Source organism: Desmodus rotundus, chromosome 5, assembly GCF_022682495.2.
Source record: "Desmodus rotundus isolate HL8 chromosome 5, HLdesRot8A.1, whole genome shotgun sequence".
Lineage (NCBI taxonomy): Eukaryota > Metazoa > Chordata > Mammalia > Chiroptera > Phyllostomidae > Desmodus > Desmodus rotundus.
Window position 1 is genome coordinate 151971741 of NC_071391.1, and position 27925 is coordinate 151999665.

General features: G+C 44.3%; 2 protein-coding genes across 2 annotated transcripts in view; one reads left to right on the forward strand and one right to left on the reverse strand.

The window, feature by feature from the left end:
* Positions 1–17812, forward strand: part of RBKS (ribokinase) — an 82794-nt gene extending 64982 nt beyond the window's left edge. Inside the window, exon 8 of the mRNA XM_024552603.4 lies at positions 16761–17812. Within this exon, the coding sequence (XP_024408371.1) occupies positions 16761–16934 (174 nt within the window). The 3' untranslated portion in view covers positions 16935–17812. The remainder of the gene's footprint in view (positions 1–16760) is intronic.
* A 770-nt stretch (positions 17813–18582) lies between these two features.
* MRPL33 (mitochondrial ribosomal protein L33) lies at positions 18583–27852 on the reverse strand. Its single transcript, XM_024552604.4, has 4 exons — positions 27770–27852; positions 26902–26920; positions 24826–24932; positions 18583–18886 (listed from the first exon to the last, which is right to left on the reverse strand). Exons 1-4 carry the CDS (start codon positions 27789–27791, stop codon positions 18837–18839), a joined length of 198 nt encoding a protein of 65 aa, XP_024408372.2. The 5' UTR covers positions 27792–27852; the 3' UTR covers positions 18583–18836.
* Between the last annotated feature and the right edge of the window lie 73 nt (positions 27853–27925).

The following is a 27925-nucleotide window of genomic DNA, read 5'->3' on the forward strand; positions in this document are numbered from 1 at the left end:
TGACAAATGAGCCAGTATGTGAAGAATCTGAGTTGTATAGACAGAAACAGCAGGTATTCCAGCCAAGGCATACCCAGTTTATTGTGAATCATTCAGCCACTGTCAGCAGCTAGGTTCACAGAACAATCGCTCAGTTCCTTCATTTCTACCGAGTAGACCTGGCCCAAGACCCAGGAGTGCAGCAGCAACTGTGAGGAAGCAGAACATTATAAATAACCCAGAGAACCCTTTTATAACAGCAACTGCCTGCTGAATTTGTGGCCTAACAGCTCAAGCAAAAAGGATATAAATACAGTATTGTGCAATGACTAATTACTCAAAATTCTGTGCATCAGCAGAAGTGGAACCTGTGGTCGGTGCTAATATTATCAAATGCCTTTGCTGTTTAATAATCTGTTAGCTCTTTATTATTTAGCATGCAAGTTCCACAGAGAACAATGATTTTATTTCAAGTACCTCTCTGCAATAAAAAAAAAAAGCAGCTGTTAGAAGATGAATATTTGGCAGAAAATATTTTAGCAGAATCATCTGTGAGATATTAAGTCATATTGGATTAACTGTTTTCTGTCTAGAATAGTGGAGTCACAAAGAAGAAAGATCACTGACCACAGAAGACAGGGCCAGTCTTCAGAACCCAGTGAATCACTAACAGACATTTTAGTTTTAAGTGCCATTTATTCACCAATATATAAAGTTTTTTATACACAAAGCTTCCATTAATATTGCCTGAAGAATGAGCCTTTTTTATTCCAGTTTTAGCTCATACTCAGGATTGTGCTTCTCGCTCATTTATAATGGAATTCTTTAAATTATAGAATAAATTAACCCACCACAGACTTTGCGGCCAGAGCAGGGTTTGTAGCCAGTGCTAAGTCTTCACAGGCCGTTCTCTGTGGCTGGCCAGACAGAAGAGCAGGGGGTTGTGACTGGGAGTGGCGCCTGCTGAGCCATGTTAGCCCCACTCCTGAACCTGAAAAGGGGTGAGGGCTGCCCCTGGGCTCCTGGCCTCGTGGCCTACCCTCTCCCAGGTTGCCAGAGCAGGGCCGAGCCCCAGGTTGACAGCAGACCCCCACATGTCCCTCAGGCTGGCCAACCACCGGTCGAGCAGCAGCTGTACTGGAGAAAAGTGACGTCACGACACGGCTGCTGGGCACAGCCAGTTTCATCCAAAGAACTTTAGGATAGAGGGGCTTCTGTGTGGCCATACTGATTCAAGAAAATTTCTTACAATAAATTATTATAACTAAAACATAAAAGTCTCCTCTTTTCTAAACTGCTGAGCAATATACAAAGCAATCCTTTGCCTTGTCAGTTCCCACTCCTGAGGTCGGGTGGGCGAGGGGTAAAGATTTAAAATGCAGAGTTTTCAGAGATGGCTGAGGGTTGCTCACAGGGTAAAGCCCAGGCTTGGGGTCAGGGTGGCGTGAGGTGCATGATGGGATGGGGTTAGAGACATCTGTTCTGTGTGTGATTTAGTGATGTGAGACAGTATGTCTACATTTTTTATGTGGTCACGTGGATGCAAGTACTAGCTCAAAACAGCTTCATCAAAATGCCCCCTTTCAATAATGGCACAACTAGCCAGCCCAGCCCAGAACCCACCAAAACCCAGAAGCTGGAGTGGACCCTGAGACACTGAGTCAGGCCCCAGATATATCCAGCAAATGACCTCTGTCATTGTGGACCATGGGCTGACTTAAACCAGGAGCCGTCTGTCACCAGTAATGGGGCCTGGTCAGTCCATGGCACTGACCTCTGAGGCAGACACCACAACTGTACACATTCATGTGGGTCGGAGAGGGCGAAGCACACTGTAGCAAGCTGGTGGTTTTTGTTGCCTTTGACTCAATCTTAGATCAAATTGAAGTGATACAGTTATTATGATCATCTGTAGTCATACAAATGATACTAAATACTCCTGGGTATCAATAAATGAGGAATCTGACAGTTCTGGGATGAAGGTTGGTAGGGTTTTTCTTGTTCTCTAGTAGTTGAATTGTAATCAATATATTGAAAATGGAAAGACCAGTTTCATTTTTTAATACCACTTACACTCTTTTTGGGCAGTGAAATGCCACCCTGGACATATATCATGTCCCCCACCCTTCAATTTTGTACTCAACCCCCCATTGACCCCTCTGTTTCATCCATCTACATGAAAGGAGGCTTTTAGCCCCATAAGCCTCATTCTGGATGGAAATGCATAATTCAAGAGAAATACTGATGTCAAAGAAGAGAAGGCACATCAATTTGTGTCAGCAGTTGCTGTAAATTAAAGAGGAGTGCAAGGAGAGTTTAATGTAATGTAGATTTGAAAATAAAATTAGAACCAATATTTAGGCAGTCCTCCGCCTCTTTTCCCCTGCTGTGACATGAAGGATTGACGCCCAGCTTAAGTACCTTTTTTTGCTGAATTTTTTTCCCCCCATAAAATGTTGCATGTTTATCTTTGGCATCCAAAATTAGATCTTTTCACTATTTCCATTCTAATCTCAACAGAACAGTCAAGGTAGGAAGAGTCCAAGCTTTCCCCTAACCTTCCACACCCATCATGCCTGCAGAATAGGAAGGACCCCTGCCATGCCAGTGTGACTGGTTCAGCTGCTGTGAATAGCTGTTAGTTCTTCCTTAATACTGCTTCTGTCTACCGTGGGTGTCACCTCCATGGCTTCTTTTCGTTTTCTAAAGCTGGAAAATAAAAGGCTGGTAATGAACATCTCACCAGCTATCACTACGCAAGGTGCTCCGAAACTTGACTCAGGAGAAGAGTTCTTCAGCACACATCCAAGGCTGCACTCCCCTTTAAAGAAGCTGTGGTGGGAAGCTTCACATTCAGTCCAAACTGCCATTGTTTGGAACCTTCTTGGGGGCTCTTTATTTGAATGTCCTTTAGAGCTGGCGTGCATTATCATTGCCCACTGTTTTTGCCAATCATGGAATTCCCTAGCTTAATTCTCCACCTTAATCACTAGACTAGGTTTTAAAGGATTCACTCTTTCCCGAAATGAATGCATGAGGATTGTGTTCTCCAAGTGTGGACCTGGACCAGCAACATCAGCACCACCTGGGAACTCATTAGAAACAAACCCTGGGTGGGATCAGAAACTTTGGGGGTGGAGCCCAGCAGTTTTAACAAGCCCTCCAGGCAATTCTGAAGCACACTCTAGTTTGAGGACCACCAACTTAGAAGATGAAATATTGCCTTTACTGACGATAGTCAAAGGTGTGCTCCAGACTTTAAAGGTATACCCAAAAAGAAGTTTCAAAATCTTCGTGAGCAGAGCTGGAGTACGAGTACAGCCTCCACAGAAGGCTGAAGCTGGTCTTCACAAGAGGGGTCCCAGGCCTGCCACCTAGCCATAACCTTGAGCAAGTTCTCACACTTGATTTCTCATCTGGAAAATGAAAGACCCACCCTACCTACCTCTCAGGATTATAATGAGATTCAAAATGAAACATATCTACAAACCGCTCTGTAAACCAGAAAGTACCGAGAACGAGTAAAACTCACGTCATTCTGCAGACTGGATTCTGGCAGTCCGAACATTATGTCAGGGCAGGGTTATAATTTCCCTGGCCAGATCCACCTTTTTGTGTATATAATGACTGATTCATCACCGTGGTGAATGTGCCTCAGATTCTGCCATTTCGGCCCGCCGATTTATCTGGGGTTAAGACAGGAAAACCATTGCTTGGTTAGTGGCTACAAGGGGCTAGAAACACGTATCAGCTTTCCAGCATGCCGCTTCCTACAAAAGCTTCGTGATGATCGTTAAGGACAGACACGTTTGGGGGCACTGAAGCTCTCATGCCCAGAACTTGCCACACGCTAGGAGTGAGTCTGTACTAAACCACCCGTTTCAGCCCTGTGCGAGGGAGTCACAACCTTCAACGAGGAAGCCAGGTGTCCATTGCCACATATTAATTGCAGAGAGGACCAAAAAGAAAATATTTGGTGACGGAAGGAGATTGGACTTTGGGTGGTAAACACACAAGGCAATATACAGATGATATATTATAGAATTGTACACTTGAGACCTATATAATTTTATTAGCCAATGTCACCCCCGTAAATTTAATTTAAAATTTTTTAAAGTAAAGAAAATCCCTCAAGCAAACCAAATCTGTAGAACTCGAGATTTATGAGCCAGACCAGTTAATGTGTCTGTGCTTGAGAAGAATGTGGGTGGATTTTACCTTAGAGGTTAGCCTTTACAAACAACTTCACCACAGGAATTCTTAAACAGGGAGCTCCTGGCGCATTTATAATTTAACCTAAAAACTTCATAGCGTATTCAGTGAACATATCTGGGCAGGAAGGGAGCTAAATCTGTTGCCTTAATGCTTATTGGGAATGCAGTTTTAGTAACAAAGCAGCCCCCACCAGGCCAACATCAGCTTCACTTTTCACAAAAAGCACCAGCTAACAAGAGATTAGGTATGAATCTCATTGGTCAATTATGATTAAGTTATTGGTTAGTTGTGGAATAATAAGCTATTGGTTAATTATGGATTTAGACTATGAAATGATTTTGCTCAAAAATGTGTGCCCATTTAACAAATCATACTATAGAGACAAAGTAGATTAGAAGTTCCTAGGCCTGGGGGTAGAGGGAAGGAAGGAGGAATGAGTGTTAATAGGGACAAGGTTTCTTGGGGAGGGAGTGTGAAAATTTCTAAAATTAGACTCTGAGACAGTCGCTCAACACTGTGAATGCACTAGAGACACTGAATTGCATATTTTAAACAGGCAGATTTTATGGTATGTGAATTATATCTCATTAAAGCCGTTTTTTACTCAAATAGCTAATAAGTTGTAGAGCCATGGAAAACATTATGCCTATTTAAAAGACAGAAATAAAAGCACATCAAAATGTCACTGCATGCAGTTCCATACTTGATTAATATGAAATAGTGATTACTTGAAATATAAGGCAGAAAATATTTGCTTTCTTTTAATCACAAGAGTATTTTAAAAGCAGACAATCTCAGCATAATTGAAATTTAAATGTAATAAATTAAGGTGGCTTAATTTATAGAAATTTAAATGTAACAAATTAAGGTGGCTTAGTAATAGAAGCCAAAGTCCTTGACATTTAAGATGCAATGATTTGTCGTGTTCCCTACAGACTTATTTAGAATGAAAGTCAGCAGCACTTACACAATAATGATAAGAAAAGTAGATTCTCACTGTCCATTATGATGTTCCTAAAATGGTCTGTTTGGGGAAAGTTGGAAGGTTGAGGTTGGGAAGGATGTGATCTCATCCTCATGATCTAAATATGTGCTGATAAGAGAAGCTAGAAATACTCAGACATGAGCCGTGACAACAAACTCTCGGCTTGTGTAACCAGCATTGTATCTCCTGGTATGTGTATCGGTCTTGTCTGCCTAGGAGAGAACCTTTGCACTTTCCTGCCTTGGGAAGTAGACAAGCTGGCCACATAGTTCTAATCTCCCTGTAAAAGTCCTCATTCCAGGGCGTGGGTTTGCCCTTGGCTTACCGGTGGCCATGGAGACTGGAGACCAAGGTAAACAGGAGAGGAACTGGCTGGGGGATGTGGGAACTTCTGGCTCAGTGGAAAGACAGCAAGTGCCCGCGGTGCCTTGCAATGGAGGGGTTGCTAGGCAGGGCTCCGTAAGTCTCCAGCAGCCCCTGGTACTGGCAAGTGCTGTAGGACGTGAGGCCCTGCCTCACTGTTTCTCAGCCTTTTTTTCATTAGTCACCACCCACCTCAAGGAGCCTTTTAAGATTTTTTTTCATCATTACTCTCTTCTCCCATGAACCTTTAATACCACAGATATTCTATCTGTCTATCTGTCTCTCATATCTGTTTATGTACTGTGGCTCTTCGGAGAGCCACAAACCATCAAATCGGAGGTTTTTTTCACCATCACCCTGTCTCCCTGCGAGAATGAATTTTGCCCCGGTGGGGACACACTGCCCCAGCTGAGGATGTGTGCATGCCCTGGGTGGAATGAAAGGTCTAGGCAGGGCCTTTCTCTGTCTCTGCTGACACTTGAGTGAGTGGTGAGGTCAGTCACAAAGCGAGGGTGAATCAGGTGGCCCAATGTCCATCCCTTACCAGGACAAGAGCCAACTTCAGCTTCCAGCATGACTAGAGAATGTCCTCCAAAATCACATTGTCCCCGCACCATCTGTTCAGCCTGCCTGCTGCCCTCCAGACGCTGCCACCACCTTGTCTCCCTGGGCAGCAGCCTGGCGCACTGGCTGGCCGGCTGGCTGTGACAGGAAGCAGGCCCCTCCATCGAGGCGGCCCACTGTGCGGAGGTGTGCAGCCCGCAGGTCTCCCTCTCCCCACGCTGTCTCCCGGCCCTTCCCTGCCCAGGCCTCTCCCCGAAGCCTCGCTTGTCCTCCTCCCTCTGTTTCTTCACCCCAGATAGAGCATGAGTTTACCAGGCTCCCCCGCTCTTGCACCAACTAGAGGAACTTTTATACTCTTCACTTTACATTTCTTTAATGCCCCACTCGAAACCTCTGTAAAGGTCTCATGTAGTACCTCCCCTGCCCCCACACGGGAGTGGATTTCAGAGACCCTGGCACACACAGATGGCCCCTGCTGCGACTCTGCAGCTGGGCCTCCCTCGCAATCAGCAGCTACAGGATGCTGGCTCTGCCTCTTCTGCCTCCTCCTGGCTGCCAGAACCTTCCTGGATACCCTCATCCTTCTAGTCCGAGCTGGGAGCACAAGGCCAGTCACAGCATAAGCCCCTTGCCCTGATACCCATAGGATCATGCCCTAGAATCTTGACCTTTGTTTCCTGGAACCCTCGCCTGGTCCCTTCTGACCTAGGTCATGGGCTTTCATTTTCAAAAACATGGTTAGCAAGTGAAAGGGCCTCCAGGTGACACCATGGGTCTCTCCCACCTTTGTTGACCGCAGCTCTGCTGCAGACACTGGGCTAGGCCTCCTCACAAACGTGCATTATCTAACTCAGTATTTACAACAGCCCTGCCTCCTGGGTCACAGAGAGGTTGAATAACTTGCCAGAGGGGTGAAATCGGGGCTTAAACTCAGGTCTGTCTCATTCCAAACCATTTACTGCATTGTCCCAGTTGAGAGAACACATTCCCAGTGGAGGAAAACACTTTTCCCTGCTATGTACAGAGGGGCTTCGCTGTGGGTGTGCAGATAATGAATTCACTGCTCTCAGGAGGTGACACAGCTAACAAAAAGGGGAGGAGGCGGGATTTCAAACCAGGTCTGTTTGTTTTCTCCCTGTGCTGCCTCCCCAAGGGTCATGACACCATGTCTCCTGCCAGTCCCTGACTAGCCCTGGAAGGAGAGAGAATGACTTTTACTTTCCCAGGCCCAGGCGCCTGCAAACAGGAACAAGGCAGAAGGCCCCTTGGTGGAACTTGGGAGTAAGAGCAGAGCAGGACTTGCTACCAAGCCAGCCTGAGGGTGAGCCACCTCGGCCCTGCCTGCATGGGGTGGACAGCAAAAGGCACCCTGACGGGCTGACAATGTTCCCTCTGCCTTTCCTGAGCCCCTTGCAATAGCCTTTTTTTATGGAGAAAACATTAGCTTGGGATTTAGCCATGTTTCATCGCATTTGCCTTTTCCCTGGCCTCTAAAACCACAGGCCTGGCTGAGGAATTCAGGTCCACAGTGCGGGCTTTGGATAGCTTTGTGTAGGGAGAGGTTTTGAAAAGAAAGGAAAGTGGTCTATACATGTCCAATGGAATGCGTCAAGACATCGAGAAGGAATGCAAGGGCTTTAACTGTTAGGGTCCCTCAGCAGTTTGGTGATGAATCATACAGTGTGGGTACAGATTCCTAACAAATGAAGCCTCGTGATGACATCATTCTTGCAAGATTATCTGAGATCTGTAGCCACTTGGCAAGTTCTTACCTTGGGAATTTCATCACTTGGGTTTTTTCCCCAACCACACTTTACTCATCCATTTCTCTATCATCTGGAATTTAGCAAACTAGGACTTTCACAAGTCTGTCTCATTGTTATCCCTCCTACAGGCATTCTGGACAGTGCGTGCTCCTTGTCGGGGGCCAAGGAGGAGGGCAGGGGCATCCAGGAGGGTTCCCAACCCAGCTCATGGGGTCAGGGAAAACACAGCACTTTCAATATAGTGCCAGTCAGCAAATATGTGTTGACTTAGTTAATATCTGAGATAAATCTTAGAAGTTAGTCTAGGGAAGAGTCGAAGCTGATCTGTCTCCATGAATGGAGACCCAAAGTTCAATACGTGAATTGGAAGAAGGAGATGAAACTGGGAAGGTGGGCTAGGGAGCCTCCTGTGCCATGCTAAGGAGCTAAAACGTTATCCTAAGAAAGATGAGAAGTATTCAGAGAGCTTTAGGCCTGGAGGCGAGCTGGCCATTTGTACAGTAGTGTCAAGAGCGGATGGAAGGGGCCAGACTGGAGGCAGGGAGATGGGTTAGGAAGTCGATGTGGGCTCTAGAAGTGATTGAGCATGAAGCAGGGCAGTGGGAGTAGGGATGGAGATGAGAGGACAGATTCGAGAAATATTTACATTTAAACTTGGCAACTGGTGGTTAGTTAGGTACATGGAAGAGAGATACTCAGAAGATGCCCAGATTTTCAGTGTGGAGGTGCCACAAACTGAAAAGGTAAGAAGCAGACCGTGTCAGGCAGTTATGAGTTCAATGCAGGCATGTTAAGTTAGAGTGTGTGAGGCTGGTGGGCCAGACTCACAGCTAGTTATATGACTGAAGACACAGAAGAGGCTGGGCTACATATATGATGAGTACTTATAACAGTTTAAACTGTAACTGCATGGTGGTTGAGACACCCAAGAAATTATGGGGAATGAGAAAGGCAATGAGCCAAGGGCAGAACCCAAGGGAATACCAATCTCACTGGTGTGGGACAAGGAAGAGGGACCTGTGATAGAGACAAAGAAGGTCAGAGAGACACAGGGACCCAGGAGAGTCCTTACTGCTCTGTGCCTCTCCCTCCTAAACCTTCCACCTATATGCCCTCTGGCTCTCCTATTCCTTAAAAGCTAGCTCTTTTATATCCTTAACTCCCCACACAGCCCTTGCTGGCGAAAGCTGCTCCTGATCCCAAAGCTTCCAGGCATCCCTCCTGTACCCTCCTGTAGCGTTTCCTGTATCTTTGAGGTGCATGCAATTCAGTTGTAAAGCCTGGCTTCCTTTTTGCATCATCCTGTTTATCTAAGACTCTGGCATCTGCCTCACCACTTCTTTCCGTGCCAGTACTACATCCAACACCATGAGGATGACCGTCACCAAGTCTCGGAGTTCCTAGACGCCCTTCCCCCCATGACTCTCCACTTCCATGCCAGCCTCCCGTCCCACGATGACTCCCAGGAAATGGCCAAGACCTGGCACTGCTCCAGTTCTGTGGGGATAAACCTCACACCCTACAATGATCACCACCAGCTCTCTCTCCTCTCTTCCGACACGTGTTCTCACTGTCCTTAGCCCCCTTTCATTTTCCTCGGACCCATTGACTCCCTCCTGACCTCTCTCCCTTCCTCACCCATGTTGGACTCTGGCTGTTCATCTGAAGTATTCTTTCTCAAAACCTGCACTGTCTTTGCACGCCCACTCCCCACCCCACCCCCCACCTGCCCAGGGCAGCTCTAGTTCACATTCTCTTCTCTACTCCTGCCCAAGCACGCAGAGGAAAATAGGACCCCACACAGAGGGACACCATTAAACTCATGGTCTTCACTACAGAGAACATAAGCCCTTCCCACAGGGAAACAGGAAAATCCTCGCTGCAGCCAAAAGCCCAATCTCTCTCTCTCCCAAAATAGCTTCTCCACCTGCTCTGGTGCTGGATTTCCACAGATGTCCTTGGTACCGCTCTTGACTGCCACTCTGCCACCTTTATTTTCACCTTGGACAAGTTACTCAACCTCTCTGAATCTTAGGAATCCCCAGGGTTGCTGCCAGTCTCTACGGCACTTGGTGCAAATTAAAAGGTGTCCCTGTGGACCGGCACACGGCTTGGTGAGCCGAGCGTGGCCTGCAGGCCCATGGTCACGCCTCACCTGGGTCCCTTGCGCAGAACCAGTGGCATAACCATACACCGCAGCCCCACGTACACCTGCCTCCACAGTCGTTGTTCACGAGAGGTGGAAACAGGCACAGCGCCCACCAGAGAGCCTGACTCTGAGCAGACTCAGACAAAAGGGCTAAAGGGGGCCCCCAGGACTTGGACTAGCACGTAGGTGTGCTCTGCTAGAGTGACACTGTCAGCCATTTTACTAGCGGCGTCCCCAGCATTTACTGCCAGCTCCACGAGGTCTATCAGTGTGTTCCTGTCTCTCAGCAGACAGCAGAGCCCTAAGAGGCTGGGATGTGAGCAGGTAAATTCAGTGAGGGGGCAGACCCCTGGCCATGGTCAAGGGCTCCAGGCAGGCAAGGCACAGTGGGAGGGAATGGGGAGCGGAGCAAAGAGGATGGTCTGAGGGAGGAGAAGGGAAATGAGTGACCACCCTTCCCAGGGCAACACTGCCTCAGGTCCTAGTGGCGAGGTGGGTGCTGTCCTTAGGAGCACCCCCTCTCAGGCTCTCCCCTCAGGGTCCTCTTGCCAGCCTCTTATGAGTGTCATCCCCACCCTGCCAGCCCTGCAGAGTGCCTCAACCCCTCCACCCACCCACCTACCCCACCAGAGGGCTCACGTACCCCCTAGAGCATGCCTGTCTTTTCACTCCATGATATGCCAGCTACCTCTACCAGAACCACAGACCAGAACTCCTCAGAACCCAGGGGTGCGAAGGCCCTCGGGAGAGCAGGAATCTCGGAACGCCACATCCATTCTGTAAGAGCAGCCCTTCCTTTAGAGGAAGTCATTGTGAGAAGACAGTGAATAGTAGTCACAAGGGTATTTCTACTGAAGGGAGATGAATTATGCCATCACCCCCTTCAACACAAAAATCATTCTCAGTAAAAGGTTAAAACCATCACGTCGTATCAATGAGAACTATTCCATTATTCGTAGAATGATTGATTGGAAAGTACTTTACTTGCAGGAAAATCACAGCGATACAGTACTGCTTCCACTTTTAAAGCACTTTCCATTAAAAAAAAATTATACCTACATATAAAAATAGTTACAGTGAAGATGTGAATCAACAACCGAGCAATTTTTTGGCACTTGAAAGCCCTGTGGTATAAACAGATCCAACACAATGGGAATATCAAGTAAGCCTGGCTGTGGCAGCCTAACCTCCATTCTCGCAGACAAAAGGAAGTCACACGTAGTTCAGAGAGGGTCACCTGGCCACCTTGGAAGAGAGCATGGGAAGAGAACACGATGCACCTAGGACCAGTATATCAGATCACTCAAAGCACTGAGTGACACGGGAGAGACGGAGAGGACAGAGGTGTGGTCTCGGCCCTCGAAGAGTTTTTAAGGTGCCCCGACTATATGCAGGCCTGTACTCCAAATAGTACAGTGTCCTAAGAGTCCTAAGAAAAGTGCAAAGGAAAGTGAGATATTTGAAAGGAGGAAGATTCTTTTCAGCTTGAGGTCCTGCCTTCTCTCCTCCCTGCCTGCCTGCCTGCCTCCCACCTATGCCACGGGGTATAGTGTGAACGGGGCATGGGATCAGCCGGGTGTGGGTGCAGACTGCAGCTCTGCGCTGACTACCTGTGTGACCTTCAAGTTTCATGGGGGAGGACACTATAAAGATGAAATGAAGCCAGTCTCGCATGTGTATTAAAGTACCCAGCTCTATGGCCTCCTGATGCAGAGCAAACAATAAAAGTTCACTCCGTCCTTCCCCTTCTCCTCTGTGAAGGTGCCATACAAAGTACTTTCCCGCCCCTCTCATGCTTAAATCTTTGATTTAATCTCATGCTTAAATCAAAGAGCTTTTCCACTGTGTGAAGTAATGTGACTTTTAAGGTAGCTTGTACTGGTCTTCATGTCTTTGGGCTGATGGCGCATCAGCCAGGAGCCTCCTTACTTCTCTGTGATTTTGGACTCAGGGGACTGACTGCTGCCCTTTTGGTGACAGGACTGTGGGACTCCACCCCCAACCCCACGGTCTCCCTTCTGTGCACGTGAGAAGGTGGAGACTTGGGCAACTGAGAGTCGGGCCATCAGCAGCCATTAGTTAAGCATGTCGCTCTGTTGAGGACTAGCTAGGAAGTCATCAAGACATGAGCTACACACGATTTCCAGCCTCTCAGAAGCACTTCACACGTGGGATTGCCTCAGTCCAGGCCCTTGGTAGAAGACAAAAACGACCAGCTGTGTTGCAGGCATGGGGCACTGGATGCCATCACAGCAATGCTGCCACTAATATCCCAGACCTCAGTCTCTCTGCAGTCACTGGCAGAGCCAGAAATGTTGCTCCCGGTCCCCTTAACTTTCAGGGGGGTGTCACTGCCTAGTCTGCAATTGCAAAGAAAATTGCCTTGATGATGCGGGGCATTCCCAAACACAGGGAAGAGCTTCTGTCAGTGCAGTCCCGTCCAACCTGTAGTAGATGCCCACTTAACTAAGGAAGGAAGGGAAATAAATCATCCAGAGGCTGCAGCTGGCCAATCTGAAAATTCACAAAGTGACTGATACGGATTTTGAAAACTTTTGTAAAATTTCTTTTACCAAACGCTTCTCTTAATAATTTTTTTTATTTTTTAAAAGTAAAAGTTATAGGAAAGTTGCAGTACTCTGATATACTCTTCACATAGTTTCACCAATTATTAGCATTTTGCCACATTTGTTTAATTGCTGTCTCTCAAAACACATAAATATACTTTTTTATGATGAACCATTTGAGAGAAAGTGGCAGATATCTTGACTCTGTGCTTTCTAATACTTCAGGATCAATCTCCTAAGAACAAGGACACAGAACCACAACACAATTCAGGAACCTTGATACTGAAATAATCTTACACGCACAGCTCAGTAATGTTCTTCATGATTGTTTTGGTCCAGGAGCCAGTCCAGGACTATGTATTGCGTTTTATTCTTATGTTGCTCCTTTCATGTGAAACAAGTCCTCATCCTTTTTATCTTTCTTGATACTGAGATTTCTTGAAAAGCACAAGCTCATTGTTTTTGTGGACTTTTTCTCAATTTAAGGCTGTCCGATGCTTTCTCATGACCCAAGCTCAGTTATGCATTTTGGGCAGGAATACTGTCCAAGTAACCTTCCACCCTTGTCCAGGCCCCACGTAGGGAGCACATGGTGTCAGCTTCTCTCATGATTGACACGCCGACTACTTGGTCAAGGTGGTGCCCCCAGGTTTCTCCACTGTAGAGTTACTCCTTTTCACTTCGTAGTTAATAGGTAACCTGTGGGGAAATACTTCTAAACTTCAGCAAACCTTCATCCAGTAGTTCTAATGCATCCATTCATGATCTTGCCTGAATTAGTTATTACTATGATAGTTGCAAAGTGGTGATTTTCAAACTTCCGTATTTACTAGTTGACATTCTCCTTTAAGGATAAGATTTCCCTTCTCCATTATTTATTTATTTCATTGATTTATCAGTATAGACTCATGGATTCTTAATAAATTTTAGTGGGATCTTAACAAGTTACCTATTTTTGGAATCCATCTCTTAGATAAATCACTGCTCCATTTTGTGGATGGGTCAACCTAATTGCAAGCGGACCCCTTTCATGAGGTGCACTCAAGCATTTATCATGCCCCCTGATCTACAAAGGCAAACAGAAAATAGAAAACATCTTTTCATGGGGACTGTTGGGGCAAACACAAAGGTGACTGAAGTGTTTGGAGTGGCAGTGGCAAAATGGGGTACTCTGGGAAAACAAAGTAAAACAGGGCCTTTTAAAGAAAGAAGGAAAGGGCTCTTGCAGATGAGCGAGAGATGGTTAAGAAGACTGGCACAATCACTGGCTTTGAGACTACACATAAAAACGGGGGGAGGGGACTTGGCAGAACAAGGTGGGGTGGGGAAGGGCAGGGAGAGAACCAACAATGGAATGAACATGCCCAGCCTGTGGGTGGGTGTGCAGAAGAGCAAGGGAGGCCAAGGGAGTAAGGTAGCAACATGTGTCAATTGTTCTGTTAACTGATTTTGAGTGGGAAGACTGAGGAGCAGGGAATGAGAGACTCACGAAATACCTGAGGGAGAAGTTAATAGTTTCATTTTGTTTATAAGAAAACTAAGTCACAAGGAATTTACATCAATTTTCCCCCATGTCACAAAGCTACTAAGTGACAAAGCCAAGATTTAAATACAAATCTGATTTCAGATCCCCCACTGCCACAAGGAAGAGAAACATTTTTAGCAGAAGAAAGGTAGAAATAGGGTCTCCATATAAGGACAGGTAGGCTACAATATGCCAATCATAGCACTTAAGTAAGCCAGGCCCGAAGTACGCCTATTATCAGCCATGCACGAGGCCTAGGGCACTTAAGAAATACTTCCACAGTTTTCAAAATTCATGCTCCTGCATGACTCAATGCCCCCATCCCCACCTTTTTTTAAAAAAACAGCTTTACTGATATATATTTTTCAGATACCATTTTACATGTATGATTCAATGAGTTTTGACAAATGTATACAATCATTTGATCATGGCCACAATCACAATATAGAACTTCCTATCACCCTAGAAATGTCCCTGTGCAGCCCCTTTGCAATTGATAGTCTCCAGCCCCCAGCCTGCTTTCTGTCACAATACTGTTGCCTTTTCTAGGATTTCATATAAATGAAATAATACGATATGACATATAGTCTTTTGTGTCTGGCTTCTTTCACTTAGCGTAATGCTTTTGAAGTTCATCCATATTGTTGTATTAGCAGTTCAGTCCTTTATATTGATTGCCAAGTAGTATCCACTATGTGGATGTACCACCGTTTGTTTACCCATTCATCAGTTCAGGGACATCTGGGTTGTCTCAGATTTGGAGTGATTATAAATAATGCTGCTATAAACACTCACATCAGGTGGATTTATAGTTTCATTTCTCTTGAACAAATACCTAAGAATATGGTAAGTGTGTGTTAAATGTTTTTAGAAACAGGTTATATTCCAACAAACAAAGTTTGGGTTCCAGTTGTTCCACTTCTACTCCAAACCAGTATTTTCAGTCCTTCCTATTTTAGCCTTTCTAATGATTAGATAGTGTTATCTCATTACTTTGAATTTGCATTTCCCTAGTGTCTAATATTGTTGAGCATCTTTTTATATACTTATTTGCCATCTGTATATCTTTCTTGTTGAAGTATCTGTTCAAATTTTTACGCGTTTTTATTGGATTACATTATTAAGTTATAAGAATCCTTTATCAGATGTTTTGCAAATATTTTCTCTCAGTCTGTGGCTTGTCCTTTGGTAGTCTTTTGAAGGGTAAAAGTTTTTAATTTTGATAAAGTCCAATTTATTCATGTTTTTAAATGTTTTATGCTTTCATTGTCCTAAGAAATCTACAAGGTGAAAAAGATTTTCTCCTATATTTTCTTCTACACATTTTGTTATTTTATCTTGTACATTTAAGTCTATGGCCCACTAAGACTTAATTTTTGTACATGGTGTGAGGAAAAGGTTCGTGTTTCTGCATGTAAACATCCAGTGGTCCCAGAACCACTAGTGGAAAAGGCTGCCCTCTCCTCCAGCAAATTTCCTTGTTAGAGAGCAAGTTGACCATGTATCTGTGGATCTACTTCTAGACTGTCTTTTTTGTTCAAGTGACCTATAAACATCTGAACAGTTCTTACCACTTTCTGCATTAATTTTTAATACAAAAATGGCTAATTCTAGGGCTAGCACAGAGAATATACAAGACAAGATGAGCCTGGAACATCATATGATGTCAGAAAATAAGAAAGCACTCAAAAAAAACCCCAAATGATGGGGATATGTCAAGAAACACAGAGCTAACTGAAAGAACTCCCAATGGCCAAAGCTATAACAATTTGAGCAACAAAATAAATAATGTAGCATAGGATTATAACCCGAAGAATAAATATCCATGAGTTCATACTGATATAGATACACACAGTTGAACAAATAAGTGAGGGGGGGAGAGAGAACTCTCCTGTAGAGAATTCCCAATAATTTATGCAGATTCTTCACCCTCGGGCAGGTAGAGCATAACTCCCTACCCCATAGGTGTGGACCACACTTAGTGACTTGCTTCCGAGGAGTGCAGTGTGAGAAGGATGATGAAATAACTTTACAGTGGAGAAACGTGGCAAAGACTACCTTAGCCAAGTGATTGAGAACAACATCAGGGATAAGTCATGCTGATAGGAAGCACCCATTGATATGACGTGATGAAAATGACATTTCACCTCCGTGGTCTTCCTCCCCAAAACCATAACCACAGTCTAACTATGAGAAACACAGACAAATCCCAGTTAAGGTGCATTCTACAAAATACCTGACCAGTTTTCAAAACTATCAAGGTCATAAAAAAATAAAAGGAATATCTAAGACACTGTCACAGCCTATGGGAATCTAGGGAGACATGATGATTAAGTGTAATATGCGATGCTGGATGAGGTCTTAGCCCAGAAGAAGGACATTGGCAAAACTAGTGAAATCCAAACGAAGTGCGGCGTTCAGTTCATAATACTTCGATAGTACGTCCTTGGTTGTGTCACTTCCCCAGGGTAATGTGTTCATGGAACTGGGTGTGGGGCATACAGAAACTCTCCTGTCATATCCTTGTAACTTTTCTGTAAATCTAAAACTGTTCTAAAATAAAACTGTACTTAAATAATTTAGAAACAAAAGTTTGGGGGAAAAGATGACTACATGCTTAGCTCCACAACTGTACTTTTAATTACAGGGTGCTGGTGACAGTTTTGTGGGAGCTTTGGCCTTCTACCTGGCTTACTACCCCAATCTGCCCATGGAAGAAATGCTCAAGAGGTCCAACTTCATCGCAGCGGTCAGCGTCCAGGCTGCAGGAACACAGTCATCTTACCCATACAGGAAAGACCTGCCACTTCACTTGTTCTGATTGCTATGAACTCTGAAATAAATACACCTGGAAATAAAACACACTCGGGGGTGGACACTCTTACCTAGCAGCTTACTATAAAAGGTCTTCTCCCTTCTTTGCAAATATTATGTTCATTTACTAAGTCATCCTCCAGGTTACATTTTTTTTAAACTAACAATGATTAATGTCTTTGCTTTTCATGCAAGAGCTAGCCAGAAGTAAGGATCCCACAACCTGGCCCTGTACAGATTACCACCACTCAAGAACCCGCAAACTCTTATTGCCAACAGGTCACAAATACTGTAGGTACACACCACACAGCAGAGGTTGTGGACACGTGTCTGAAGTCAGAGCAGAGAATGCTGTGCAAGGGGATGGCCTGCTCAAGCAGTTCCTGAGAGGGGCAGCTGATACTCAGCTTTGGCTTTAGTGGTTTCAAACCCTCTGGTTTTCCAAGAGAAGCCAGAAGTTTTGGATGTTTATTGAACTCTGTTTCAGAGTTCAAGTGTCAGCAACTCATCTTTTAAAAATGTGAAAACCACCTGGGGGCCACATTCAGCCCATGTGCCGAATAGACAAGTCATTGGTTAAGCCAGACTTTTTTTTTAAGGCAATTCATGAGTGTCACAGACACTTTACAATGTACTTAGCTAAAAGGATCAAGTGAAAGATTTTTCTTGTAACCCAACGCCTTTATGTACAGTTTCTATCTAAAAATAGCCAAGATCTCACCTATTATCGCTGTGAACCAGAGCTTTAACAGAAGATGCCACAAAACAGCTGACTGACTATAATGGCACAGGCCTCTAAGACGCTACAACTGTCTACACCTAATTCCATTTCCAGAGAGCTGCTCCTGCATCTCCTCAGAAGGCAGACAGGGCCGGGGGGAGGAACACCTGTTATTTTGAAACAGTATTTGTTTTTTAATGCTGGTGATCATGCTGGACACTCTCCTTCTCCCACAAATCTTTAAATGGGGTAGGATGTGAGCCAGTAGAGCTCAAGAAATGAGCTGATCCTTCTTACCTTCAGCCAGAAATTTGACAAGGAGAAAACTGGGCAATTTTGAAAATCTGTGGGAAACAATAGCTTGAGGGAGAAAGTATGTATCAGGGTAGGGTAGGAGTCCTTATCAAACATGAGGGATCATCAGTGGAATTCTCAAGCTGGCTAGCTGTGCGGTAACATCAAGGCCCAGGGCCCTCATCATAGCTTTATGGAAATAACATTATAGTGCCTCTTACTAAAAATGAAAACAAAATCTAAGAGATAAAGGAGTCGAAAGTTGTCGTAGAAACCCGAGATACTGCTTTCGTGACCTGAGTTTAACTGTATGGACCAATGGCATTTTCCCTAATTAGACCAGCACAAATCACAGAAGTTCTCACAGTTTCTCTGGTGTTAACAGGGCTGAGGCTGGCTCCCTTCTTATCACTGCTCACCTTTGCCATCTCTGTTATTACATGGGAGTTTTTCAAGAACACTCTGGAATGTGGCTCTGTCTCCTCTGTGAAGTACAGGAGGAACAGCCTGGAAACTCTTGCACAAGTCCCAATGTGAAAATTTTCTTTCATTATGTGAAACAATGGTTATTTTTTAGAAATGTAGTTGTGTTTTTAATTTTAAATAGTGGGGGAAAACATCACTAAGAGACAATAGCGCAGGCTATTTTAATATTTTTTATTAAGGGCTACAAAAACACCCAGAAAGATAAATAAACGTGACACAGTGATACATGTCCTAATATGAAGAACTCTCTTTCACTGCATTGTTCTCCTTCACAATGGCCTCCAAATCACAGGAGGCAGTGGTTCCGTGTCATTTCCTCTTCTTTCATTACATGCTGCACAAGTTCTGAATCAGGATCCCACCCTCAGTCTTCTCCTTTATAAATCAAATTCATTTTCAATCCATTGTTTACAGGGAGCGTATTTTTTTCTGTTCCACAAAGAGGACTTTTGTTTTCACTACAGGAGGAGAAAAAAGGGTTATGGCAGAAAACTAAGAAGTATCACCACCATTCTCTAACAAAAGTACATCTTCAACCATGCGCCCTCTCCCTTCTCTTATGTTACCTTCAACAGGAGGATGGATTGACTTGCAAACTCAGTTCCTCAACCCCAGAGGCCAAAGCCGACGAGAGAAAATGGTAAGGAAAAAAGGGACGGTCCAGCCAAGCAGTGGCACCCTTGCTACCCTACAAGGTCACATTTCAACCACTGTGAAATATTCAAATTTTAAAAAAAAATTACAGGCAAAAGATAGAAAACACTCGATGTAACTTCACCCAGTTAACATCCACTCTTGTAGGAGGTAAGCAAGGATGGACTGGAGCGGGACTCCAGAAAAACAGCAGTAAGAACTGAGCAGACCACGGAAGAAAAGGCAGCCTGGCTGAGAGAGTAAAATACACAGGAAGTCTTGTGCTTTCCAAAGATGGCTTCATACACCCAAAAAAGGATTTTCTAGTTTGGTAATAGAATTAACACAATTACCACAATCACATTATTATAAATGAAAGAGAGAAGAGATTCAGTTCTCTGAAACAAAACCCAAACAAAAATGCTAATTGCCTGGATGAAAGATTGGAGACTAGATGCTAGGCAATAAGGTTTTCCTAGTTCCTATGTAATGCCCTATAGTACTCCATTAACTTTCTCTCTCTCTCTCTCTCTCTCTCTCTCTCTCTCACACACACACACACTCACACACATACACACACACACACTCCTTATTCTTCTTTGCCAAAAACAAACAGTGCACCTAGGAAGACCCAGCAACTCAAGCGATGATGATGCAACAACTCACTTGTCCCTACCATACAAAGATATTTTAGCTTTGTTTCTTTTCTTCTTCTATAATCAACATGGACACTCTGTATAGGAGATTCCCAAACTGTCTATAATTAAGAATTAGCTAGGGAGCCTATTGAAATAAATTCCGCTTCTTGCTTCTACCCTTACGCTAATTCTGGTTCAGTAGATCTAGAATAGGACCGAAAGTCTGTATTTTTAAAATCCTCATGATTCTAACGGGCATTTGGATTTGAGAACCATTAGCCAGACAATAGAATTTTATCTATAACGTTAATAAAAATAAAATATACACATTACATAGGGATATTTTTAATATACTTCAAACCATCTCATATTAAGTATAAGTAGGACTGATGTTCCTTCAAAGGTCAAAGAGGACTACAAAGCATTATAAAATTATAGTAAAAAACCAAAAGAGTTTCCTATCAGACAATATTATTCATTATAAGAACTACTTCCGATGTTTTTCTCCACAGAGCTAAAAAGATAGATAAAAAAAACTGTCTTACTGATAACCAATTGGGAGATTGTGTGACTGTGAACAGGAGGAATTTATGAAAATTTTAAATTCATTCACTGCATTCATTCTCCTAATTCAAAGAATAAATACTTAAGTCCACAGAGTTAGGCAGTGTGGAGTTCACACGTGTAAGGAGGGTCCTTGGGCCTCTGGTGTAGAGGAATGGCAGCAAGAGGCGGGCACGACAGCAGGGTTTCATGGCCTTAAATGCTTCGCTAACCACAGGGGAAGGTACAGACTAAGAAAAAAGAAAAACTAGGAAGATTAATTCGGCTCTGAGTAACAGAAACAGGAGGCCTGGAGTCAGGAAGGCTGGGCTCAGGCCTCAGCCCCAGCGTTTCTCTGCTCCGAGTCCCTGGGCAAATTTCTCAAAATCCCCTCCCGTCACTTTCTTTCCCTGGGAGAGGGGTAACTCCCACTGCCTCCCACAGGTGCTGCCAGGTACACGGCGAACACTCACTACATGCTAGCCGAGCTGAAATGACGCACTGCTATCCACACTCAAAAACATAAATTAATTGTGTCAAAGCATTTGCTGCTTAATACATACAAGAATGAATCTGTCAAGTTCTTGTCCCTACATCCAACCCAATCTATTCTGCTGTCTGTATTGTCTTGTTTAGTCATCCAAGGCACTGAAACTGACAAGTTTTCATTTTCTTTATGATAAACCTTCATATGTTTAACAAAGTTTAATAAGCTTATGCCTCAGCCTTTAATCCTGCTCAGAAATTCGCATCAGAAATTGCTCAGAAATTAGATGAGGAAAAGGTATATGAAAGGACAGAGGCTAGTTCCAGCCATACAGTACCCTCTGAAATGCTTGAGTAAGTGAGAATTTGTCTCCTTACCTGATTGCCTTCATAAAGCAAACTAACAAAATATTTCCCGTAAACTAACCATTTATTTACTGCAGTAAAATATGCTGGGAGAATTGCCAAGGTATTTGGTACCCTAAGCAATGGGCAGGCCCCAAGGCACATATCAGCACGCAAGCCTGCAGGGCATTCACTAAGTATTTAATAGGTGGGCAGAAAGCCAAGCAGTCTGATGTCCCAGAACATTCTCTTCTTCTGAAAAGATAAAGTGTGCTTCAAGGCTCAGACCACTCCTTATCACACTTTCTTATCACAAAGGCTCTAATCGGCCGTTTAAAATTTATATACGGTTCTTTCCCCCACTTTCCACTTTATGGGCAGAACTATTTATGACTGTACCCTTCCCCAATCTCAAAACTTACAGTCAATCCAACAAATAATAAGTTCTTAATCAGAGTCCCCTTGATATCCATGGGAGGCCAGGGGGACACTGGTTCTAGGAACCGCCCCCCCATACCAAAATGCATGGATGCTCAAGGCCCTCCCGTAGACGGGGCAGTGTTCGCATAACCTGCACACATCCTCCCGCACCACTTCGAATCATCGCTGGACTACCTGTACTACCTAACACATGTAAATGCTATGCAAACAGTTGTTACACTGTGGTGTTCAGGGAATGAAAGGGAAAGTCTGTACATGTTTAGTACAGACGCAACCATCACAGGCCTAACTACACAGCACACATCAGGCAAACGTGTAACTCCCTCCGGCCCCAATATTTCCGATGTGCAGTTGGTTAAACCACAGATGCAGAACTCATCAATACAGAGAGCCAACTAAGGATGAAAATTCCGATATATTTTCATACTTAATATATTTTAGAGGTTATTCAATCAACATTTATTAATGTTGTACAAGTTCCTAAAAAACTCTACAGGAACTAAGATGATAGAAAAACAAAAGGCAGAGCTCATTCTATTGCCTTCGCTTTACTGCACCTTGCAGGTTAACTACATTTCCTACAAAGTGAAGGTTAAGACCTTCCACCAGCAAAAAGACTGTTAACTCGCTGAAGGCTCAGATGATGGCTAGCTACTTTTAGCAATAAAATACTTCAAATTAAGGTATGTCCATTGTTTCTGTTAGACATAATGCTATTGTATACTTAATAGACTACAGTATAAACATGACTTTCATATTCCCTGGGAAACCAAACAATTCGTATGACTCACTTCATTGCACTATTGCAGTGGTCTTAAACTGAACCTGGAAGGTCTCCAAGGCATACCTCTGTTTTATTGTAAAAGTTCATCATTTTGAGTTTTCACCAACCGATACAAAGAAATCAGAGGGAGAAAAACACCACACCAATCCAAAACCATATTGCTGTGGTCTGAATGTTTGTGTCCCAACCACCCCAAATTCACATGCTGAAACCCTAACACCAAAAGATGATGGTATTTTAGGAGGCAGGGATTGGGGAGGTGCTTTGGTCAGGAGGGTGGCCCCTTCATGAATGGGACTAACGGTCTCATAAAAGAAACCCCACTGGGCACGCTTGCCCTTCCACCTTGTGAGGACACAGCACAAAGGAACAGGCTATGAACCAAGAGGGCCCTCACCAGAAAGTGACCATGGCTAGCACCTTGATCTTGGACTTCCTAGTCCCCAGAACTCTGAGAGACAAATTTCTGTGGTTTATAAGCCACCCAGCCTGAAGTATTTTGCTACAGCAGCCCAAATGGACTAAGACACGTAGCTTATCATTCTAGTAATTTTCCACCATATTGAACATTTTCCACCTGAATTTCAGGCGTCATCCTGAAATTCAGACTCCTGATCATCAGGTACAAATCTAGAATTCCCTTTTTATTACAATAAAGAATGACCAGAAAATTTAACACCACAAAAACAGCAAGGAATTTTATTTGTTAAAGAATAGAACTCACACAATTTTAAGCTGACAACTGCTCAGAGCCTGTTTTAAATGCCTCCTCACATTGGTACAGCCCTTATTTTTTGCAGGAGCTTTACTTTTATTTTTCTTAGGCAAATGATGAATTCAACACAATGAACAGTGGTTGTTAAGACCTTCCTAACAAACTCCAAAGGCAGCCAAGAATGTAGCTGGCAGCCAGCACTCACACTAAAGCCTGACCAGAGGTCCTGCAGCTGTAAGTAGGTTTTAGCCTCCTGTGAAATCTCTCAGTGACCGGTCCCCACATAAAGAGGTTCAGGGCCTGGCTCTGGGGCCAGTCCTGAGTTCAGATCGTTGTTCTGTCACATGTTTTGGCTGTGTGTCCTTGATTAAGACCCTTGGCAGCAGAGTCCTCGTGTATAAAATGGGATTCAGCCTGGAGAGGGCAGGTGCTTGTGTGACTGTGGGTTCCCAGCATCTGAAGACAGGAAGACTTGTGCAGGCAAGCAGAGAACACAGAACCTCCCATTTTGTCTGGGTATTCACAAGTACTAGTCTGTTTCCTTTCTTTCAGAGATCACTGTCTTTTGGTGCCTATATTGTCCTTTTTAGTTTCTGGTGGGAAGGTAAATGCATTCCCGATAACAAAATCTTGACCAGAGGCGAGACTCTATGAGTTCTTGTCCTTATTGAAAAAGTTGATTATGAGGTTAAGTACCTGTCTTTCATTATATAATGGATTAATTTTGGGAAATAAGATTCTGGTACCAATTCCAATTCTGATCACCAAATGGGTATCTTTCAATTCAACTCAATTCTAACACTATCTACCTGGAGATGATAACTCAGGAATAGCCAGGTGGAAGTGGCGCATGTGCACGGTGTGGGGAAGGGGCGCAGAGCTTCCAGAGCCTCTCGGAGTGTGCTACTCTCCTGGAATCCCCACATGTTCACCAACCCAAGCTCCAGTACAGCCCTTATTAAGAAGCCATCATAAAGGTGCTATTTAAAAGCAAGGGCAGAAAAATGAAATGTATGGCACCAAGTTTTCAGATAAGTAATGTCTGCTAATTTATTTTACATCAATCTGTTCATGAAATCCAAAGACAGAAATCAGGTGCTGACTCTTGTCTGTGAGCAGGCAATCTGGCCTTGGAAACACCTGTCCCTTTGGAACAACTATTTCTATATACTGAGACCGTTTAAAGTTACCACTTACTATGGTATTTTAGCAGATGTATAAAACAGAAAATGAAATTTCCTACCCTCCTGCACTAATATATAAAAACCCTGCTGCTTGAACTCAAATCTGGACCTAATTACTTGCCTCTGACAGACAGATGATCCCCGGAGAACATTCCCTCTCCTACGCAAGACACTCAACTCTTCCTGTTTCCAGAACAATACCACTTACTCTCTTTACATGGCGGTTTCTCACCTCAGACCTCTGGTTAACTACCTTCTACAAGAGAGACTGTCCCTGATCCATCCTATTTAAAGTCGAGATCCACCTCCTCCCAACTTTATTCTATATCTCAGCATCCTGCTTGTTTCTCTCATAGCACTTGGCTTAATTTGCATTTTTTCCTTTCTCTCCCTTCCAAATCAGATTTTAAGTACCAAGAGGGCAGGGGCTGAGCCTGTCGTGTGTCCTGGTATATCCCAGCACCAGGGATACTAACGGCATCATAGTGAACGTTCAGTACAGGCTTGCTGAATGCATGCTAATGTCTTGAGGGCAAAAAAATTCCCAAATATTCAGCATCAGTCTGGAGAGAGCAACAGGCCTTGAGCACACCTGAATTTACTGGGGAGTAGCTTTTCTGAATCTTACCAACTGGGTCATAATGCAGCAGAGTCAGTTTCTCCTGTAGTCGTCTTCTCTTAGCGTTGAAGGAGTAACCTGTCCCAGCTTGGCTTACCATTCTCACCAGAATGTTCCTAAAATTTAAAAGTAAGGTGTTAGAAGCTGAAGAAATCAGTAGATTAAAATCAGTCATAGTGGATGGCATATTCTGAGAACCCTATAGAGTAGTACTAGTGGTGGAATAACACTTGGCCCTAAGAAGGTTCAGTTCTAAGACAGACTACACTTTCTGTAAGTCACAATTTCAATGGTTTCCATTCCCAAAGTTTGTTCCATTATACAGAGTGCCTTGGCAATGACCTAACCAAAGCAACAAGAACAATCAAACCACATTATAGGAATAGACTCAGACCCCCGCCTCTCAGAAGGAACAGAGGTCAAGAGGAAAACAAAACACAAATGTACTGCTAACCACAGGTGGCCGTCAGGGAATCATAAAGATGGCTGTGTCAGAAGAGCTCTGTCCCTCAGGGATGAGCAGTCAGAGTAACATCAGGAAGAGACAAAATAAGGGATCAGAACATTTTTTATTTCTATAATGTGAAACCTTATTCCCCTTCATATATTTCATTTAAGTTACAGTCCTTGAAAGCATAACGTTCATGTTCTGCCTCACCGGACTTTTTAATACCTGCTACTGTTTGCTCCTTTTCATGTGTCTTGTCTCCCCGTGTAGCCCGTGCTGCTTTATTTCTCATCTAATTCCAAAAAGAATACGAAGCTTCTAAGACATATTGTACATCTTTGTATCCCTTTCCTTGTTAGTTAAGCAGCACATAGTATTTGTTGATTAAGAGACAATAATTAGCCATTCATTCAAAAAGATATAACAAAAGTTCATTAAGCCCTGGCTGGGTGGCTCAGTTAGTTGTCTTGTTCCATACACCAAGGAAGGTTTCGGGTTCAACCCCAGATCAGTTGCATACAGGAGGCAACTGATCAATGTTGCTCTCTCACACCCCTCTATCTCTATGCCTGTCTGTCTGTCTGTCTGTCTGTCTGTCTCCCTCTCTCCCTCTCTCTCCATCTCTTTCTAAAATCAATAGAAATGTCCTTGGGTGAGAATTAAAAATAAAAATCTACTCTGTGGAAAGCACGATGGGAAATACAAAACTATATTGAGGCTACATCTGTACCCTTGAGAAACTAACAGCAGAGTATGCAAGGTGAGAAGGTCTGTAAGGCAAATCATATACGACAAATGTCACGGTAAGGATACAAAGAACACGAGAGGCAGGGAGCAGCTCTAAAGAAACCGAAGGCATGAGAGATTCCTGAAGAACCCAGAGATGGGAAATTCTAACATGAATAACTGGACTGTGGGAAAAGATACATGAATCAGTGAAAGCTACTGGGCGGAGGGGGGGGGGCCACCAATATACATGTTCTTCATGTAATTTAACCCAAAAAATAAATTTAAAAAAAACCCTAGTCTTAAGGATTTGTGATGTTTATGATGTTTCTTGGGTTGTAAGCAAAGGCTGTTTTAGAATTCCTATTTTTTACACACACACACACAAAATCTTCTGTTACTGTCTATGAAAATTTTAAGGTAACAGTTTGGCGTTTATAGGCTCTCTGGTACATCATGAGTTCTTTAATCTTTGCTACTTTGAAATGTTTATACCATGAGTGCAAAGGACTGCAAAACTCACTGAAACAGGCTGTGTGGTTTAATCAAGTCACAGCTTGTTCTGCTAGATTCCTGTAGTGGGCTCCAAACAGCCACTGGTCCTCCAGCTGAGGCGACAGAAATATGATGACAGTCCACAGACAGCCTGGGGACCCTGACGGCTTCTTTAGGAACAGCTCCTTTAAGTAAATCATTTGACTACTCACTTAAGTAGGTCAGTTGGGCAGGAGGAAAAATTATTTTTTGAGGAGGTTCATTAGGCCAAAATAATTCATCAAGTAAGCAATGCTCAAACCAACTCTTAGAAAATCAAGGCCAAATGCTTAACTTAATATAAGGATGTATTGGCAGCAGCTGGACTAAGTAACGTAACATAAAGAAGTCTTTAAGAAAGAAAAACTTTTACTTACTTTGACTTGCTCTTGGCAACTTTTTGTAGCAAGGAAAGGTTGAAAGAGAAAAGAAAAATATCAATTTACTATCTTATGCAAAGTTCATATAAATGCCATTAGTAACTAAAAATATTTTCATCAAGTATGCCATGGGTTGTCACTCCAGTAACTACTGCCTAGCTACCAGGGATCTCGTTAGGATTTTACCGAAGGACGATAGAAAGATCCAATCAGACCAACACAATTCTGGATGTAATGCTTTGCACAATCTCTTTTCAGTCGGACTGCCTTTCACATCTTTCTAGAGTAGTATCTTCTCCATTTGTTCTTTCTAGGGTGCAAATATTTGCACTGGAACAAGCCCCTTGTTTGACAAGTTAACCAAATCTAACCCGGAAGTCAGCCTGGTGCAGGGAAGGGCACCGACTGGGGAGACGGCACCCTTGGCGCCCTTCTTTCGGGGCCCAGGTGTGTGACCCAGGGTAAGTGCCCGCCCCCTCGGAAGCCGCGTCCTTAACCTTAGAGTGCCGAAAGGTTGGGCAAGACGTTCTGGGGTCTCTCCCAGTCCAGACGCCCAGTGATTCTGCTGACACATCCCTACCGAGGGCGGGGAAAGCGCCCCATTCCCGCTGACCACACTCCACTGCCCCCGCGCACCACCACGACCAGACCCCGTAGCCCCTAAGACCCCCGGGACCCACTCGCCCCGCAGCGCCGCGCGCCGCGGGGCATGCCGGGCGCTGTAGTCCTCAGGCCTGGGAAGGCCGCCGTCGCAGCTTCCCGGCCGGCGCGCGCACTCCGCGCCGCGTCGTCCCGGGTCTGCCCGTCAGTGCCGCGCGCTCCCGCCGCAGACCTCGCCGCCGCCGCGTTCTCCAGCCCCACTTACAGGAGACAGCAGACAGGAACATGGTGACGGCACCCCTGCAGCCTCCGTTAGGTGCCTAAAGTCCCCGAGAAAACTGCTTCCGGGGCACGGGCCTGTTCCGGAACAGGAGGTCGGCCGCGGGCCCACAGCCACGCCCCTCGGGTATAAACCTGGAGC

Coding starts and splice junctions, on each gene's coding strand:
- MRPL33 (XM_024552604.4), bottom strand. CDS start 27,791: ATGTTCCTGTCTGCTGTCTCCT. Junction 18,887..24,825: donor GCTGCATTATGACCCAGTTG/GTAAGATTCAGA, acceptor CTCCTCCTGTAG/TGAAAACAAAAGTCCTCTTT.